Below are 19,853 nucleotides of genomic sequence, written 5' to 3'. Positions count from 1 at the left end.
GCCTGATTTTTCGAGGCTTAGCCTGACAACCTGATAGGCCATTGAATTTCCCTGATTTTTGGAAAATATGCCTGATTTTTGCGAATGTGATGAAAACTGGGTAGTAATGAACTGGATTAGGTACCAGTGCTGACGTGAAAAAGTGAAAATGTGGAGCGGCGACCACAAAAAAAGGTCATCACTTTGAGCGAAATTCCCGTTACTTTGACGTAGCCTGATTTTTATTTTACCAGTTCCCTGATTTTTAAAAAACAAAAATGTGGCAACCCTGCCAATCTGCCCCCGTTGCCCGGGCCCAGATTTGTCTGTAAAACCAAGACTTTTGACCCTTCGTCCAGATATTGGTCAGACACAGATTTTGCCCAGATTTTTGCTCAGAGTGTCCAGATTTAACAGACTTTGGGAATTAAGTGATTAAATCAATATTCATATATCGGATTTGATCCGTAAGACCATGAAATTTTTTTCCGCCATGGAACGTAGTAGGAAACAGTGTTAGTTATAGTTTAGTTAGTCTCAACTATAAAATAACCCGAATACAACATAGCACCCCTCCCCCCGCCCCGCTCACACGCATCGAAAAAATTCTTGTTCAGTACAAAATTTGTGATCTTCCTTGTGCACAGACACACGCAGACTTTTTTCAAAATTGCCCAGATTTTTATCCTCAACACCTGGCATCCCTGGTCGTCTTCGTGCCGGACTGGACGAAACGAAGATCGTTTTTATTCTCTTTTGCCGAGAAGGGAAAATATAACGAAGGAAAGGCAAAATACCTCCAAAATAGCTATTGCTCATTATCTTTCAAATGAGATCAGAAGATTTGCAATATGTCCTAAGACGGCTGAGATATGAACGATCAAAATATGCATGTTTTTTAGCGGGTGATCCCAAACTTTTGGCCTGCAGTGTATATGTTCATGACGTCTACCATATTGTGCAATTGGCCTATTGTCTCTAGGACCTATCATTAGTGCGACCTAAAGTCCAGTCTGTTTAAAGTCAGTTTGGCCTTACACTCACTCTGCCTCATAGCCCGAGGAATTTGTCGGCCTTATGGTCCATTTGGCCTAGTCGTAACCAGAGTTGACGGAACCTTACTACTCACATGACGGCGAAAGCACGACTATAGTGACGTTTCTCTGTCTTGTGACTGGCAAGGCTGTTCACACTTCACATGAAGGAAAGAAGGAACCCTGCCTGCACTGAATGTGGGATAGAAGCCATTATACGTTGGAAGCTAGCCGGCGTGGCACGAAAACACTTCTGCATAGGGGAAAACACGCCGGCTAGTTTCCAATGTATAATGGCTCCTGTACCATATTTAGCGCAGGGGTGCCATTTCAAAAAATGTGAAAAAAAAAATGAAATGAAATTTTTCAATTTTGAAATCGTCATTACTTTTGATTGACGCCTCTTAGAGGGACACGGTCTTCAGCAAAGTTGTCCTTTGAATCTTCAGCAATAAGATGCAGAAGTGCAGCAGTGAGGCTGTAGAAATTTTTTAACAAAAAAGTCACTGTTTCCATACTAATTTCCATAAAAACTTTAATTTTTTTTTGCTGCAGCCCATTTCAGATCCTAGATCTACCAAAATTTGCACAGTTATTGGGCCTAAAAGGATCCCAAAGCCGTTTGATATTTTTTGGCCGGATTCTGACCATTCTAGTGTCCATTGCTCATTACAAAACCTGTAAAGATAACCGCAATAATGTCCGAGAAGTGATATCTAGAAGACAAGTAACACCGACACACATATATTCACACAGGCACACCAATAGAGAGAAAGAAATGCAGTACACCGAAACAAAAAGTTACACCAAATGCATACACACACGTACACGCACACGACGACAGGTCAGAAAGATCAGGGTGAAGATAGAACAACAGCTACACAACAGTGAGGTCGGATAAACAAACAAAGAAAAAAAAAAAGAAAAATAGCTCGAGACGACAATTATGATGCACATTCGCACAGACAAACACAAAAAAAAGTATCAAACACAACAAGAAAAACAACATCAAAGACGATTTTGGTTTTATTTGTTTTTACTCTCTTTCTTTGTTTTCCACTCTCGGTTGGTTTGGTTGGTTGGTTGCTTGCTTGGATTGTTATTCATTTATTTGTTTGTTTATATTTTTTTTTGGTATGATGCGTTGGTTGTTGTTTATTCTTTCTCGACTAGCTTTGTTTGTTTTTTTTTAAGTTAAGTCAGATTCGGTATTTATTTAACTATGTATGGTTTTATCATATTTTTTTCTCGCTTTTGCTTAAACTTTTTTCTCCTACCATTTTGGTTCTTGTTCTTTTTCTTCGTTCCTTGTTTCTGGTATTTAACGGCTCAACTATATTTTTGTAGCTGCTAAAATAAGCGTGTGTTAGTGTGAAAGGGGATTTTTTTGTTATATGTGGCACGCGGAATCCGTTTGTTTAATTTTTGCTTTCGATTAATTCTTTTGGTTGTTGGTAATTACTTCTGTTCCGGGGCCACGGAAATTTGTTGCGAGAGATTTGAGGTGTGTCTAATGAGACACTCAGAAAGTAAGGAAACTAACGAGGCAGGAAATCGTTCTAGTTTTGAAAGAATATGTTTTTCTACGAGTGAAAGTTTGCAATTTGTTTCAATTATAGTTGTTAGAAGTGTTATGGAAAGATTTTTTTTCTCTATTTTGAACTAGATTTTTTACACTACAGGTGTGCATTAAAATTATCGATAGATTCAACAGTTGCAAAAATAGTAATGATTTGACCAAGCGGATTTTTTTCCACAGTTCGTAGATGATTGTTAAGAGAAAAAAAACGGGGGATTGTAACTGTAAATAAATGCTCTTGATTTGTTGGTTTTGATATTTTGAAACAGTTTAACTTCTATAGCTGGGTTTGGATTTGGAAAGGTTTTGATTTTGGTTCGTTAAATTTAGCTGGATATAGTAGCAAGTTTGTCAACTTTCAAACACGTGTGTTACATGATGCTGGTTATTGAGAATAGATGTCGTTTCGATGAGGAGCTGAATCTCGCTCAACGCCTACTACATTGTATGTGTTTGGTTTTGAATTTTTTTTCTCCTATGGATTACATACGCTACTGGCACAGTGCTGCCATCTGAAAACGCGTTGACTCTTATATTTATTTAAAACCTGGATGACACCGTCATTCTAGTTCGGTTGTTTTCTTTTTACGAGTGTTTATGAGTGTGAGGCATATTGCGTAATATTTGTGTTTTGTTTTTGTTTGTTTCTGTTATTGGTAACGTTTAATATAGAACAATTTCCATCTTCAAACCTTTCTGTCCAAACTACTATAATTGACACTTAATATTGTTTTCGAATGTTTCTGTTTATCTCATGTTCAGTTATTTGTTTGTGATGACCCATTTTGCGCGACTTTCGTGTATGGTGATGGTGATCTTGTTTTGTTTTGTTGATGAGTGGCAAATTTTCACCATCACACCAAATGGGTTTGGATGATTTTACTCTCAGTCGAATGATATAATTTTTTCTTTTTTTTTCGAGGGGGTGATGTGACGTGACATGAAAGCATGGGTGCTGATGTGAGTGCCTGAACAATGAATTGATGATGTTTTGGAAACAAATAAAACAGAGTTTTCAACAGTTTTTTTTTGTGTTTTATTTTAATGTGTAACTTTTTCATTAATTCTCTTCAACAATTATAAACAAACGTTGTCAATTGTTTTAATTTTTTTGGTTTGTTTTTGTTTTGGTTGCTTCTTTCATTTTTTTTTTCGTGGAATGTATGTTCCTAAATGTCGGTTTCAGTTGTCTGTATTGCTTCAAAACAATGCATTCACGTAAAAACATACAATTTGAAAGTGTTTGCTGCTGATTGTAGAGGTCAGCTTGCGAAAAAGGTTGCGTAATCGATGGGTGCCGCTTTCCGATTTCCGTTTTATTTTTTCGGACTCGGAAAACAACAATCGATCAGATCGGAGAATATAGAGTTGAAGTTGAAAAAGTATACTTGACATTGTTATTGCTGTTTTCGAGATTACCTTGTAGAGATACAACCTATTAAGTGAGATCCGAAGCCGATTGTTGTTCTTCTAAAAGTTGAGAAACTGTTGTCTTTTTTTCCGGTAAAGAAGAGAATTCGTGTTCGTGTGTGTTGGTATGTTGATGTGGTCGAAGGAGAATGTATATAGATTATGCGTTTTTTTTGTTGCTAATTTCGTTCAATATTTACTTTTCACTAATCAATGTTTTTTTTTCTTCTTTTTTCAACGATAGGATAGAGAGTTAAACATACTGCGTGGTTTGCTTAATAAGCTGCATTGTGTTGCTTTTCACTTCTGTTTGTTTTGGGTTCATTTTATTGTTTGTTTTCATACGGAACAGATAAAACTATTGTTTTGTTTTTTTTCGTAGCTTGACTTCTTTTCTGATTTCATGTTTCAAGTAGATTGTTGCTTATGGGTTTCAATACATTGACTACTAGCGACACGACATCAATGAGCGCGACATAAACATTAAATAGAGTGTATGGTGAAACATAATAGCTTGGGAGATTTGTTGTTAGACAGCCTGTTTGGTGAATGTCTGTTATTGTATTTTTTTTTTGTTGGTTGAGAACCAGTTTCCATGCAATCTGGTAGAGGAATGTGATAGTTGTGTTGAATGTTTCGAAAACGCCATCTGGTGGGAACGATTTGTCCAGCGTTTTGACAAGTGGAAAAGAAATTTCCACTGCTAGAAGTTTGTTTGAGTCGATAGGCTTGAGAGCTGGTTGGAAGCGAAAATTCGGCAGTGCTCCCAAATCATCTATTATCACGTTTTCATTTATCACTAAGCCCCGGCAAATTTTCGCTTCCCCGCTCCGATGGCAACATTGACAGAAACAGCATAGTAGAAGACGGTTAAGAAGAGTACGACATCGAAGTTTACTAAACAGACTTGAGATCCGGAAGGATTCGATTAAAGCATTAGGGGGTGCACTTGTGACCCATTACACAGCTGTTAGACATTCGCTAGAAGGGGATTTTGGTTTCCTCAAATATCCTCGAAGTGCACTTGGAAAACTGTTTTTTGTTTTGGTTTTATTTTTCCTTAATTTGTTCATTGAAAGACATCAAATTCACAATCATTTGTGTAAAAGGGAATAACAGTAGACTCAATAGGAATTTGGATGAACGATTGCTTATCTGGCTTTATATCGTGCCTTCGTTGAACATTGCAACAGACTTTTTTTTTGTCAAATCTGGTTTAAAACAGAACTCGTAACTGTCAAACAATTCGCAAACAACAATCGATGCGTCTGTGGGTAATGCTTCTGCCCAACGTGGTTATTTTTTCTCGAGAGTGCACCGAGACAATAAATGAAATGTTCGTAATTTACCTAAGATTTGCTTTCGAGAGGCTTAATTTTGTTTTACTTACAACGTGTTTTTTTTTGGGTTTTAATATTTCCAAATTGTCAACAATTTTCAAGCTAAATATTCGATTTGTCCTAACTGTCAGCGATGATTCGGATTAACCGTCGGTTTTCTGTTTGACTTCTGACTGTCTTTTACACCTATACCAAATTTTGTTTTAAATGTCGTCACCTATCACAATACTTGAACGAACGTTCGTCAGAACGTTTTTCCAGGTTTTAAGTTTTCACGTCATTCTTAAATCCAAAATTTTTAGTTTGATGCAAACCTATCTGAGCCTAAACCGACGGTTTTCCCTCAATTCAGCTGCCAAAGCGTCAAACTAACGCTAGACTTACGTTACACCAACAACGTTTCGTCCAATCGTTAGCTTGCCACTTTCACCGTTGAATTCGCTACCTTTGCGTTTGTTTCGCCACAACACGGTTGTCGTTTTTATGCTGTCCTATACACAACAAAACCGACCTATGGCAAACGAAAAGGACCCTGTTGTTGTTGTTTTTTTTTTTCTTGTTTGGTTATTTGTTAGTCGTCGTTTGGTGGCGCGGTGTTTTCGTGCAGCCCGAAGAACAATCGAATGTTTTCCACTTGAATAATCACATTTTTTCCATCAATCAACGTTGATTCACCTGGGTGTCCTATTTAACAATATTTTTTTGTTCATCTACTATTTTTTCGCATTTTTTTTTCGTCTTCTTGTTTCTCCTCTTGATGATGAATCTATTCCAATAAATGTCCTCTGTATGTATGTATGTGTTTCTCTGTATATGTGCTACTGATACTGATTTCGATGATTCTGGTTACTGAACTGGTAAATGAGTGCAAAGTTTTTCCTCTCTCGCTCTTTTCTGCTTTTTTCTTCTCTTTAGCTCGCTCTTTTTCTCAGTCGAGGATCGAGCAGCTGAGAGCGCCCCACGTACGTGTGTACTGATCATGGCGGGTGGTTCCTATTGTTCTGCTTCGTCGACGACGCCTATTGGTTTTGCTGTCCGCTCTCCGTCGCTTGCGCTCTGTCGTGTTGTGGTTGTCGATTGTGACTATGTGGTTGTGGTTGTTGAAGGTGGTTTGGTGGTGGTGGTGGTGGTGGTGCGATCAATGCCTTTCAAATGGAATGTTTTTTTCTGTCTCTATTTTCTCTTTGAAGGTTAATTTAAAACTTTACATTTAAATATTTTTTTAATTACTTGTTTTCATGACTTTTTTGTTTTTACCTTTTTTCTTCATTAAATAATTACTATTTTGTTTTTTTTTTTTGTCTATAATATTTGCATTCTGCTGTTTTCTCATTCCTTCATTTTTCTGTTTTCTTCTGTTTATTATTAAATTAAGTTTAATATTATTGAATATACTGCTGAATACGGTTGATGCATAATCACTGTAAGGAGCATTTTCCCTCGATCTGCGTTTTGATCTCGTTCACCTGCGTCTCGATGGTGTTCTTCAATTCTGTGATGCCGCAACGGATGGGTTAGTCGGTTTGGTTAGGGAAGAGAAAGAGAACATACAAGCTATGTTAGTACGGTTAAATTCACGGTCGGTTTAGCTATTATGGAATCTTAAGAAAACTTCGAGAAGATATAGAGAAATAGATTAGAAGACAGTCTCAAAGTTGAGAAAGGTACTTCTGTTATCGTGTGGGATATGGAAGCTTTGATCAGTATTGATGTAGAATGTAGCGTTGTATAAGCATAGTAAGTTAGTGTACTAATCGCAAATCAGGAGACAATTGTGTTAGGTACAACGGCTCGTATGTAGACAACCCCTATGTTATTAAGAAATCATTCGAATGGCGACAGTCAGTTTCACACAGAGTTGCGCGAATTGACACGTCACGCTTGACTGGACTGGCAATTTTTTCTCAAAATACGGTTCCGTACTCAATTGACAAGACGGAACAAGCAAGACAGTCAACATTTCTCCGTTTTGTGACTGGCGAGCTCTTCACACATCGTGTTGGGAATGAAGAAAGAACCTTGAGAGCCAGGTTTGCCAAAAAAAATTCAATATTCAGGGAAATGCGAATTAAAAATCAGGATATATAGTTTAACGGAAATTTCGGTTTATTTTTTATCGAGGGATAACGTTTTTTTGTGCGTTTAAGTTATTAAATTTTCAAGGTGATGGAAAATTTTAGAGAAACATGAGGATCAAAAAAATGGAAGAACATAAGCCGTAAATATCAGGAATTCCTTGAAAAAAATACAACGGCTCACCGACAGCATTTGAACCTGTAATCTCCGTTTCAGTGCAACGACGCGTTAGCTAATTACACCACGTCGAACGTGATGGAATCGACCGAAACGAGAATACCAGTCGAGCTCCATTGGTCGACTGCTGGAACTTTCATCAATACACTAAGGTGGTAGCTAAATGGCCAAATGTTGAAATTCGAAAACCGACCAGACCATATTTATTTTGTAGATTGTGTTACGTACTAACCGTAGCAACAATGTACATACGAACCTTCATGTACAGGGGCCTTGGATTATTGCATTGTATGATGGTTAGGAAAATGAGTAAACATACTTAGGTCCTTCGTCCCAACCAATGTCCTCCATCCTTCATCTGTCAGAACTCAGTGTCAGAACATCATCGTTCGACAGGAATAGAGTTGTTTTCGACATTTCTCACGCACATCAACTGGCGTCCCGCTTGCGTCAAAAACGACTATAATGAGTAACGAGTGCGTTAGTTTACCGATGAGTGTAGTGAGAATCTTAGTTTAAACTACGCAATACACCATTATGATTCAAGGGGGTGCTTTGGGGAGGAACGGAGAATGACCACTCCACGATACTGAACGCGTTGAGGCAGCGTGATCAGGTCAACAGAGCGCTAGTCGACACCAGGTGAAGCTGAAGGACGCGTTATGGTAACGGTAACGCTAACGCATCGAAGCGTAACAGGTCATGATGGGAGGAATTACTGGACGGACCTCAAATATCTATGACCGGAGTACGGGGTCAATAGCCTAGCTAAGAAACAAGCTCGAGACGTCGACTTCACCAAACCACACAACCACAAAAAGCCAGTAGGCAACCCAGCAAGTTATCTGGGACACACTTTCAACCAGGTAATCGCCATTTGGAACCCCGTACCCGGCGTCCGACTATTCCATTTCCGTATCCCATCATGTGCCTTAGGACCCCGTAATTTTTGGCTGAACAACAACATCAGCTCCACCGGTCGATCCATCGAAGGTTTAACCTTGAGGTCGCCATCCAGGGAACCGCCAATCCGCTCCATCTAAACTGCGAGTGTCGTGAACTACCAGCCGATACCCAGCGTGCTTCGTCCGTCGTCGCTACAACCCACCAAGAGATCCTTGGATCCCTGTCACCAGCCGTCGGGAAGACGCGAGAAGGTAATCGAGCCGAAGTCAACCCACAATACCGTAACGGCACCATTGTCACCACCGCAACACGAGGTAGGACAGTTTTAATTCCTTGGGAAAAAAACTCTCATATCGGGGGAAGTGAACAACCAAAAAGCCATTCGCCCAGTGTCACGTTAGTGCTTTACGTTTTTGGGAAAATAAAGTGGGAGTTCTCTTGACCTATCTAAAGTGTTTCCTTGATTCCGCGATTCCTTATTCGAGTGCCGACCCTGAGGCTGGGTGCTTTACACACTGCCCCACGTTGGGCGCCAGAGTGTAACCAGCGGACTAATCTACTGCTCAGTAGAGCAAAAAACTCCTCTAGCCTCAGGGTCGGCACTTGTAAAAGGAATCGCGGAATCGAGGAAACACTTTAGATCGGTCAAGAGAACTCCCACTTTATTTTCCCGAAAACGTAAAGCACTAACGTGACACTGGGCGAACGGCTTTTTGGTTGTTCACTTCCCCCGATATGAAGGTTTTTTTCCCAAGGAATTAAAACTGTCCTACCTCGTGTTGCGGTGGTGACAATGGTGCCGGCCGTGACGGTGTTGTGGGTTGGCTTCGGCTCGATTATCTTCTCGCGTCTTCCCGACGGCTGGTGACAGGGATCCAAGGATCTCTTGGTGGGTTGTAGCGACGACGGACGAAGCACGCTGGGTATCGGCTGGTAGTTCACGACACTCGCAGTTTAGATGGAGCGGATTGGCGGTTCCCTGGATGGCGACCTCAAGGTTAAACCTTCGATGGATCGACCGGTGGAGCTGATGTTGTTGTTCAGCCAAAAATTACGGGGTCCTAAGGCACATGATGGGATACGGAAATGGAATAGTCGGACGCCGGGTACGGGGTTCCAAATGGCGATTACCTGGTTGAAAGTGTGTCCCAGATAACTTGCTGGGTTGCCTACTGGCTTTTTGTGGTTGTGTGGTTTGGTGAAGTCGACGTCTCGAGCTTGTTTCTTAGCTAGGCTATTGACCCCGTACTCCGGTCATAGATATTTGAGGTCCGTCCAGTAATTCCTCTCATCATGACCTGTTACGCTTCGATGCGTTAGCGTTACCGTTACCATAACGCGTCCTTCAGCTTCACCTGGTGTCGACTAGCGCTCTGTTGACCTGATCACGCTGCCTTAACGCGTTCAGTATCGTGGAGTGGTCATTCTCCGTTCCTCCCCAAAGCACCCCCTTGAATCATAATGGTGTGTTCCGTAGTTTAAACTGAGATTCTCACTACACTCAACGGTAAACTAACGCACTGGTTACAAATGGCAACACTTCTTCGATTACTTTTCCGTAGCGAGCGAAAAGAAGCGCCGAAAGAAAACGGGTCATTCAAAGTGTGGTCGCTGATCGGTGCGGACGATCAAATCCGTCCGCCTATCAACCAATTCGGATAAAAGAACCACGTGGTTCGGAGAAGGTACTAGTCGTGTCAGCTGGCTGTCACCGATCGAAGCTATTTCCTCAGACCAGTCCGGTCTCCAAGGACTTCTCTGAAAGATAACCGACGGGCCCAGCCATCTTACAGCCCCATCCGGTCTAAGCTCCAAGGACCCCTCGACCACACTTAGATCTCGGTCCACCAGAGTCGTTGCTCTGAAGGTTCGGGCTATCCCCCTGGTCCTAGTTCCGGCCCTGTGCACCGAGGAAGTAAGCTTGGCCACCTTCAACCGAGTCATCCGGAGGAGGAACTACCCTGCGATCCCGATAGATGCTGCAGTGCATTACCGGTCGGGAAAGGCGGGTGTGCTGGTAGTTTGGCCTCAGAAAGGACCCTCTCGTGGCGGTATCACCACATGCGCCAGGCATTCCCCGGGAGGACCACATGACACAACCACCAACTCGTCAACGTGCATGGCCATCGACATCGTTCGGGATGTTACGCCGGCAAGTAACATCATATTTGTAAATGGGCCCCAACGTTCCCTTATCCCTGAACCCTTTTGTAGCCCAGAATGAAATGTAAAAAATGTATATGTCGCCTTGTCAGTAACACGTTCGAAACCCCTTGTACATTTTAGGTTCTAGTTTCATCAGTTGGCTAGCCTTTTCCCTCCAGGTCGTTTGTCCATCGAGTGAAGCCGTGAAGCCGACCCTGAGGAAACGAGTGACTGAGCTAGCCGTCGTTACAATTAGCCCCAAAAAACTGCCTTGTGCCAAATTTCAGCTCCATCGGAGTTGATTCAGGGTCTTTCGGTTTTTTTACCCTCAAAAATCATCAATTTTATTTTGATGCCAAATGACTTAAAAAATGGATAAAACTTCGAAATCTGGTGTTATATCGAAATAAACGAAAATTGTCAAAAATTGACTGAAAAATAACAAAAATCACTAAAGCGGAGGCGGCCAAACGAAATTATGGAATTCGAAATTTAAATTTTGTACCAAATGGCTCCGAAATGCATAAAACATCGAGATCTGGTGTAATCTAGAATTTTTTTTTTTTTTTGTAAAAATCGAATTTCTGGGACTTGGTTGATTTTCCGAAAAACGGCTTTCCCAGAATTTCTGACCAAAATTTTTTTTCAAGATAACACTAAATCTCGACGTTTCTTGCATTTCTTAGTCATTAAGCTTAAGTCAATAAATTAAAATTTCGATTTTTCCGATTTCTTTTGGTCCCCTCTTTGAAAATTTTTAAAATTTTAGTCGATTTTTACAAAAAAAAATCCTTTTCAAGATATCATCAGATTTCGACGTTCTGTGGAATTCTAAGTCATTTGGCATCAAAATTTCCGGTTTCCTTTGGTCCCCGTTTTGGTGATTTTCGAGGGAAAAAATCCGAAACTTAGAACACTTTGAGGCAGCTCTTTTTTTTTTTGTAATTCGTTTATTTGAAACGGCTTGGACCTTTGAGTTTTAAAGAGCCAACATCTTTTTGCTTTTTACAATTGGTTACTTAACCTAGCCTTACAATTTTTCAAAGAAAAGATAGAGAAAGGGAAACGTGAAAATGAAAATAGTTATAGACGAAGGTCGATAGATTTTAGGAATAGATAAATTTCGAACATGTAGTCTAAGTCTATCACAGCCAACACATCTCTCACTTAGGTGGTTTTCCTCGGGCCCGAAGGGAGTCTATTAAATTCGCTCTGGCGACAAGATGGACCTCACACGACCAAACAATATGCTCGATGTCATGGTAACCTTGGCCACAAAGAGGCAGCTCTTAATAAAGTCCAATTGAGCTGAAATTTGACACATCTGGTCAAAATGTGTATAATCGGTTTTTCAAAATTCAATCATGAAATTGCCGCCCTTCTTCATATCTTAATTTATCAAGTGTTCTTGACCCCTATTGATCTTTCTTGTTTCTCTGTCATATCCAGGGTTACGTACATATTTTTTTTTTCAAAATTCAGGTAAATGAGAAATAAAAATCAGGATACATGGTTTAATGGAAATTTCAGTCGAAGTGAGGACCTTATTTTTTTGGTTGTCAATCCACATTTTTACCTCAACCAATGTCTCGAATGCAGTTCCGTACCACCAATTTTCTATCACATTCACAAAAATTAGGTTTACTTCCATAAATCTGGGGAAAACGGAGGTTTATCAGGTTGGGCCTCAAAAATTAGGCAAATCCTGAAAAATCAGGCACATTGGCAACCTTGGTTACCACCCATCGACTCACATGGTCGATTATTTCGGCCAAAAACTTTTTCGTGATTTTTTTTTTAAATCATGTAATTTATTTTTTTTAGTGTAGATTTACAACCTCTTATTCAAAAACTACTTCGTTGAATTGATTGTTCTGCTTTCAAGATTGTTAATTTGTTTAATACCTTTCTCTGTTTGTTGAACTGCCATAAAAGTTCTATCGGAGTTGTAACAGTATTTCCATAATGACCATATTTTTTTCCGCCACCAAAAAGAAATTCATCAAATTCTGAGATGGCTTTTTTTTCAATCAACTTTAAGTTTTTGGTTTGCATTTTTTTTAGCTGTTGACCAGTGACGTTTCTAAACATTTTATTAAAATTCACAATATTTCTTCGAAATCAGTACAATCAATTCAACGAAGCAGTTTCTGAATCAAAGGTTGGTAATCTACACTGAAAAAATACATTCATGATTTTCAAAAAAATATCGTGAAAAAGTTTTTACTATAATACTTCTTTCCCTGAAATATGCACAAGTTACAATGTAAGGACGGCTTGCAGGTCTTGTTATTACCCGGCTTAGAAAAAAAAATCATAAAATTCTGAAATACTGCTTTTTAGGAAATCGAATTTTACTTATTGAAATGCGTTTGTCTTAGTTTAGGATAAAAAAATCAATTTTTTTTATCAAAAACTCAATCATTTTTCGAAAACTTTCTCATAAACCACATTTGTGAAGGAATTGTAATTTTCCAAATAAAAATATTTGTGAATTTTTTGCCTGAAAAGTTTGGGCCTAAGTATGCCAGTTGCTTTACTAGGTAAGATGTGTATGCCCACAAAGTTTTATTAAATTCCGAGAGGGTCATGCCAACTTTGTGTCGATTTGGCGTGAAATCCGTCTCCGGATTTTTTTTTTGTATTTTGTACCTTTAAACTTGTAGGTTTTTCAACTTTTTTCATGATTGTCTTTACAACCATTTTGATTTTCATTCATCTATGTAATTTTTTTTTCAAAATTTTTAATTTAATGTGATTTGAAGCAGAGTTTTTATTATTAAAATTTTTACAATCAGAAAGTCAAACAGCAAAATAGTCAGAAAATCAAAAAATAAGAATTTCAAAAGACAGAAAACCAGAAAGAAAAAAAGTCGATACACAGGAATTCACAAATTTAGAAATTCTGATAATCAAAAAGTCTAGCAATCAGGAAATCAGAAAATCCTAAACTCAGTAAGCCAGAAAGTCAAAAAGCCAGAAATTTTTACAGTCAATAATTCGGAAAGTCAGAAAGTCCTAAGGTTTGGAAGTCAGAAAATTAGAAAGTCACAAAGATCAGAAAATTGAAAAGTCAGAAGCAAAGAAAGTCCGAAGGAAGAAAATTAGATAGCAGGAATTTAGAAGACAGAAATTTTGTAAGTCAGAAAGTAAGAAAGTCAGATAGTAAGAAAGTCAAAAAGTCTGAAAGCTAGAAAGTTATGATGTCAAAAATTCAGAAAGTTCTAAAGTTTGAAAGTTAGAAAGCTTGAAAGTCAAAAAGTTAGAAAGTTAGAAATTCAAACAGTCAGAAACGCGGAAAACAGAAAATTGGAAAGTCATAAAAAGGTCAGAAAGCAGGAATTCAAAAAGTTAAAATGCAGGAGTTCAGAAAGTGAAGTCAGAAAAAAGTCCGAAAGCAGGAATTCAAAAAGTTAAAAAGCAGGAGGTCAGAAAGTGAGAAAGTTAGAAAGTCAAAAAGTCAAGTAGTAAGCCAGAAAGTCAGAAAGCCAGAAAATCATAAAATCAAATTTTTGGTGAGTCAAAAAGTCCTAAAATTTGAAAGTCAGAAAATCAGAAAGGCAGAAAATTGGAGAGTCAGAAGGAAAGATAATTGGAAAGCAGGAATTCAGAAATTCAAAAATTCTATAAGTCTTAGTTTGAAAGTTAGAAAGTCAGAAGGTTAGAAAGTCTAGCAGTCAGGAAATCAAAAAGTCCAAACTAAAGGAAGCCAGAAATCATTAAGTCAAAAATTCGGAAAGTCAAGAAGTCCTTAAATTTGAAAGTCAGAAAGTTAGAAAGTCAGAACGTTAGCAATTCAAAAAGTCAGATACCTACACAGAAGTTCAGCAAATTGGATAGTCAGTCAGTAGGAGAGAAAGTCAGAATGCAAAAATTCAGAAGTCAAATTCTGCGAGTCTGGAATTCAGAAAGTTTGAGAATTAAAAAGTTTGAAAGTCAAGCAGTCAGGAAATCAGTAAGCCCAAAACTCAATCAGCCAGAAAGTCAAATAGCCAGAAAATCATAAATTCGGAAAGTCAGTAAGTTAGAAAGTTAGGAAGTTAGAAAGTCAGAAAGTCAAATAATCAGAAGGTCTTAAAGTCAGATAAGCAGAAAATCAGAAAATTGTAAAGAAAGTCAGAAAGCAGGAATTCATAGTCAGAAAATCAGAAAGTCAGAAATTGCGGCTTAGTCTGCGACTCGAGTGTCGTGACTCATAAAATTTCACTTCTTCGTCCTGACTCCAGGAAATGCTCCAGAAAAGAAATTTGTGTATCGATGAGCACTGAAGACCAATAACAGCTCATCCGAACTAAAAATTACGAGGCTAGAGAGGCTACTTAAGCCGGCAAATGATTTGAAATTTCGTGAGTCCCGTCACTCGAGTCGCAGAAAAAGCCCCATTATGTAAGTCAAAAGGTCAGAAAGTTATAAAGTGAGAAAGTTAGAAAGTCAGCGAATCTCAAATTTCAAAACTTAGAAGTTCAGAAAGAAGGAATTTAAATGGTTAGAAAGTTTCGAAAGTCAGTAAGTCAGAAAGTAAAAAAAATACAGATAATCTGAAATCCAGAATTTCTGCGACTCAGAAACGTTATTTTTGAAATTTTATGAATATTGTAATTTTTTTTTGTATTTTTTTGTCATTTCTGTTATTTTTTTTTATTTTTAATATTTTTGGTTTTTTGCGATTGTGTAAAATTTGGTAATAATAGTAATTTTTTTTATAAAGCCCTATAAGCTAAAGTCGATTTTCGGTCAAAATAAATCTTACTTTTTCGAAAGGGTACCAAAAATTATCATCAAATTAGTTTTCACAGTTCAAAAGTTGAATCAACCCCAACTTTTCCGAAACAAAAAATCAATACCGACAAGCGTTATCCGAGAAATCACGGCGCTGATTTTGCTCTATCATTTGAATGAGCAGATTGAGTTATGAATTTGTTCAGAATCTAATTTGAGAAAAAAAATCTCGTAAAACCCTTGGTGCCTTGATAAAGTTAAAGTCTAAGAAAGTCGACTTTCGGTCAAAATAAGTTTTTATTTTTCGAAAGACTACCTAAAATATTCATCAAATTACCTCTTATGATTAAAAACATAAAAATGCATCATCAGAACTCGGGAATCAACCCCAACTTTCCCAAAACATAAAATCAATAACGTTACCCACTCGACAAATCACGTCGCTGAAAGAGCGCCGGATATCCGTTACCCATAATTAAAAGTGACAACCATTGCCCAACCAATTAAGTGCCGCGCATCGAAACGCGTGATTGTCTAGCTCCTGGGTTTTTTTTTGGCCTGAAAATTTTGCCGAGGCCAATCCGTGTGGCTATAGGTATAGGTAATCGAAACCCCAACATCGACAGCCCAACGAACAACCAAACGTTGAACGACGAGCCGCGGATTGAAATTTGCTTCCCCACCATTCACCAATTCCACGTCAATTGACAGGCGAGACAGGTGACAATCGATTGACAGAGACACAGTTCGGGAAGGTGGGTTTTGCGCCTGAAGGTATACTTTCACCTCCATCGCCAATTTAGGAGAGACTTCATTAGCTACGACGACAACGCTAGAAGGCAAACTGAGGCGACTCATCTCGCGGGGGCGTTGTTGCCTTTAAAGACATTTTCGAGCAATATTGTGTGTTTGATAAACACTCGTAAATTAAAATAAATAGAAACCAAAGTCCATTCGATTCACATTCGATGTCGGTGGGTTTGGCGACGAAACGTGTGATTGTCTACATTTGGGCGTTGAACATTTTTTGTTTTGCTCCCTCGTTTCAAAGTATGGTTTAGTAGCACTCAATCGTTCGCTAATTGGTGTTTCGGGGTGCTACCGACGTTTTGTCGTGATGTGATCTGGAGCATGTTTGTCATCGTGTGATTGATTGATTGGTTTGGTTTGGGTTGGTTGTGTTTTTGGTTGAGTTTGTTTTTTTTTTTTGTAGTAAGAAGTAGAGTTTTCGAGCGTGGAACAAATATTGATGGGAAACAATAGTAGAAGGACAAAAACAGAAACAGTCTATTTTAGGGCGCGTTAAGCAGAAGCCAAGGCTAGCAGCGCTAGGTGAGTGTTTGTTTAAAAAAGAATTCTCTTTTTGAAGTCCGGAACAACAAGAAGGGGTCGATAGTAGTAGCAGTAGAACAGATATTGAGAAAATGATCACTTTCAAAGAAAGTGCTGCCATCTTGTTTATTCTGGAGTTGTTTTTTCGACAGCTTTTTCAAATCATTTAAACAAAACTCCTTCGAATCGAAAGGACTCTCTTTCTCTTTTCATCTTTAGCTGAGGATTTTTTTTATTTCGCACAAGAACCGTTTTTCTCGGGAGAATACGCGACATTCTGAAGAGTAATACTGAGCACAGGAAGGATAGCAGAAGGTGCTGGAAAGAATTTACAAAAAAACTTGCGTGTTCGAGCGTTTCTTAGGCGTTCACATTCTATTTACATATGCAATCGGAACGAAAACGAACATCTATCAGCTGCATTCGGGATTATGAGTAACTTTCTTCGAGCTATTTTTTCTGAAGGCTGCACTTTCTTTGAGTTTCACGGCAGAAAACTGGAGAAAATTGTGACGGTAGTTTGGTGCTTGTATAGATATATATTTTGCTTTGTAATTTGTGTTCTTTCTTCATTGAACAGTGTTGAGTTGGAAAGTTTTGAATTTTCGTCTGTTCATAGTTTTTTTTCTCTAAAGGTGAACGTTTTGATCTGTGGTGTTTTTTTTGACATCGAAACACATCGAAAAGTTGGACATGTATCAATATATATGGTCTTGTATTTTTGTATTTTGTGTTTTACTTGCTCTTGCAAACAACAATACATAACACAGAAAGAGATAGCGAATGAGTATTTGAAAGAGAAAGAGAGAATGTAGGAAATAAGTTTGACAAAAAACACATTGCCATGTATATATATGTAAGGTTTAATTACGAGTAACAAGTTTCACGATTTTTTTTGTATTTATATTAATGAACAAATATTGGAAGGGGGAGACATAATAGAAGATTAAAGTTCAACTATTTTAAAAATCGCTAAAAGAACACCAGAGGCAGCACGGTTTGGTTTTTACTATTCTATTTTTAGTGGTTTTTCATTTTTATTTTCACGAAAAAGAACCATTCAACATTTAGGTCATTTACTTATATCAATTGTTTAAAGTACACGACTACGGCAGAACAAATTTAAGTTGATTGATACTTTTGTATGTAAATATTTAACTATTTATGAACATTGTTTGATCTTCTGCTGTTTGTTTTTTAGAGTTAAAATTTGATTTGATTTGAAAGTGATACATTACACAATATCTTGCTACTTACTTCTATTACCGCTTGACGGGTCTCCATCTACAAGAAGGTGAGGGGGATTGATTTGAGTTCGCGTCAGTGATTCAAGAATGTGATAGAAATGAACTAGTGAGTCGCCTAATGAGTATAACTTCGATGGTGGAACTGTCATGATGAAAATTCGTAAAAGGTTTTCAATCGATTTTTTCTTCCTGAAATTCTCCTTTTTTTAATGAGCTCCTCCAAAAAAGGACTGGATCTAATTTAAGATAATTTTAAATTTTTTTTTGATTGGAATTTTGAATCTTCGCAACAATTCACAGTTGATATTTGAAATCTTGAATAAAGAAAAAATTAAGATTCAGAAATCAGGAACAGATTTGAAATTAAGATTCCGAATACAGAACAGAATCAAAATCCTGATTTCCGAATTCAGATTCAAAATTTCATTTTCAGGATAAAGAATTCAGATTCAGATTCAGAATTCAGATTCAGAATTCAGATTCAGAATTCAGATTCAGAATTCAGATTCAGAATTCAGATTCAGAATTCAGATTCAGAATTCAGATTCAAAATTCAGATTCAGAATTCAGATTCAGAATTCAGATTCAGAATTCAGATTCAGAATTCAGATTCAGAATTCAGATTCAGAATTCAGATTCAGAATTCAGATTCAGAATTCAGATTCAGAATTCAGATTCAGAATTCAGATTCAGAATTCAGATTCAGAATTCAGATTCAGAATTCAGATTCAGAATTCAGATTCAGAATTCAGATTCCGAATTCAGATTCAGAATTCAAATTCAGAATTCAGATTCAGAATTCAGATTCAGAATTCAGAATTCAGAATTCAGATTCAGAATTCATATTCAGAATTCAGATTCAGAATTCAGATTCAGAATTCAGATTCAGTGTTAAGATTCAGAATTTTTTGGCAATTTTGTCGAATTTGTCATTTTTGTCAATAACGTCAATGTTGTCATTATTTTTTTTTCAAATTTTGTTAATTTTGGCAATCATGTCAATTTAGTCAATTTGACAATTTTTCAAGTCATTTTTGTCATTTTTGTTTATTTTGTCAATTTCGTCAATTTTGTCAATTGCTTCAATTTTGTCAAATTTGTCAATATTGTCAATTTTGTCAAGTTTGTCAATTTTGTCATTTTTTCTATTTTTTCTATTTTGTCAAATTTGTCAATACTGTCAATTTTGTTATATTTTTAATTTTGTCATTATTTCCAATTTTGTCAATTTTGTCAATTTCATCAATCTTGTCAATTTTGTCATTTCTATCATTTTTGTCATTTCTGTCATTTTTGTCATTTTTGTCAAATCTGTCAATTTTGTCAATTTTTTTCAATGTTGTCAATTTCGCCAAGTATGTCAATTTGGTCATTTTTTTATTGTCATTTTTGTCATTTTTTTCAGTTTTTTCAATTTTTTAAATTTTGTCAATTTTGTCATTTTTGTTTATTTTGTCAATTTCGTCAATTAAGTAAATTTTGTCATTTTTGTCATATTTATCATTTTTGTTATTTTTGTCAGTTTTGTCAATTTTGTCAATTATTTCAATTTCGTCATTTTTTTCCAATTTTGTCAATTTTTCGATTTTGTCAATTTTGTCATTTTTGTCAATCTTGTCAATTTTGTCAATTTTGTCAAATTTATCAAATTTGTCAATTTTGTCATTTTTTTCAATTTTGTCAATTTTATCATTTTTTTTCAATTTTGTCAATTTTGTTATTTTTTTAATTTTGTCAATTTTTGTCAGTTTTGTCAATTTTGACAATTTTGTCAATTTTTTCTATTTCGTCTATTTTGTCAATTTTGTCAATTTTGTCAATCTTGCCAATTTTTTCAATTTTGTCAATTGTGTCATTTTTGTCATTTCTGTCATTTTTGTCAATTTTTTTGAATTTTGTCAATTTTGTG

General features: G+C 37.2%; 1 protein-coding gene across 21 annotated transcripts in view; it reads right to left on the bottom strand.

The window, feature by feature from the left end:
* Positions 1-2,057: 2,057 nt before the first annotated feature.
* The window catches only part of LOC129745252 (complexin), a 588,611-nt gene continuing 570,815 nt past the window's right edge, over positions 2,058-19,853 (bottom strand). For 20 of the 21 annotated variants that reach the window (XM_055738313.1, XM_055738322.1, XM_055738330.1 and 17 more), the window contains 2 exons: positions 17,955-17,981; positions 2,058-6,834 (listed from right to left, as the gene is read on the bottom strand). In XM_055738313.1, coding sequence (XP_055594288.1) covers positions 6,761-6,834; positions 17,955-17,981 — 101 coding nt within the window. In that variant the 3' untranslated portion in view covers positions 2,058-6,760. The remainder of the gene's footprint in view (positions 6,835-17,954; positions 17,982-19,853) is intronic. The other variant, XM_055738338.1, reaches the window with a different exon arrangement.

The sequence above is a fragment of the Uranotaenia lowii genome, chromosome 1, assembly GCF_029784155.1.
Source record: "Uranotaenia lowii strain MFRU-FL chromosome 1, ASM2978415v1, whole genome shotgun sequence".
NCBI lineage: Eukaryota > Metazoa > Arthropoda > Insecta > Diptera > Culicidae > Uranotaenia > Uranotaenia lowii.
Note: the sequence above shows the minus strand (reverse complement) of the source record. Positions and strands in the feature narration are given on the sequence as shown.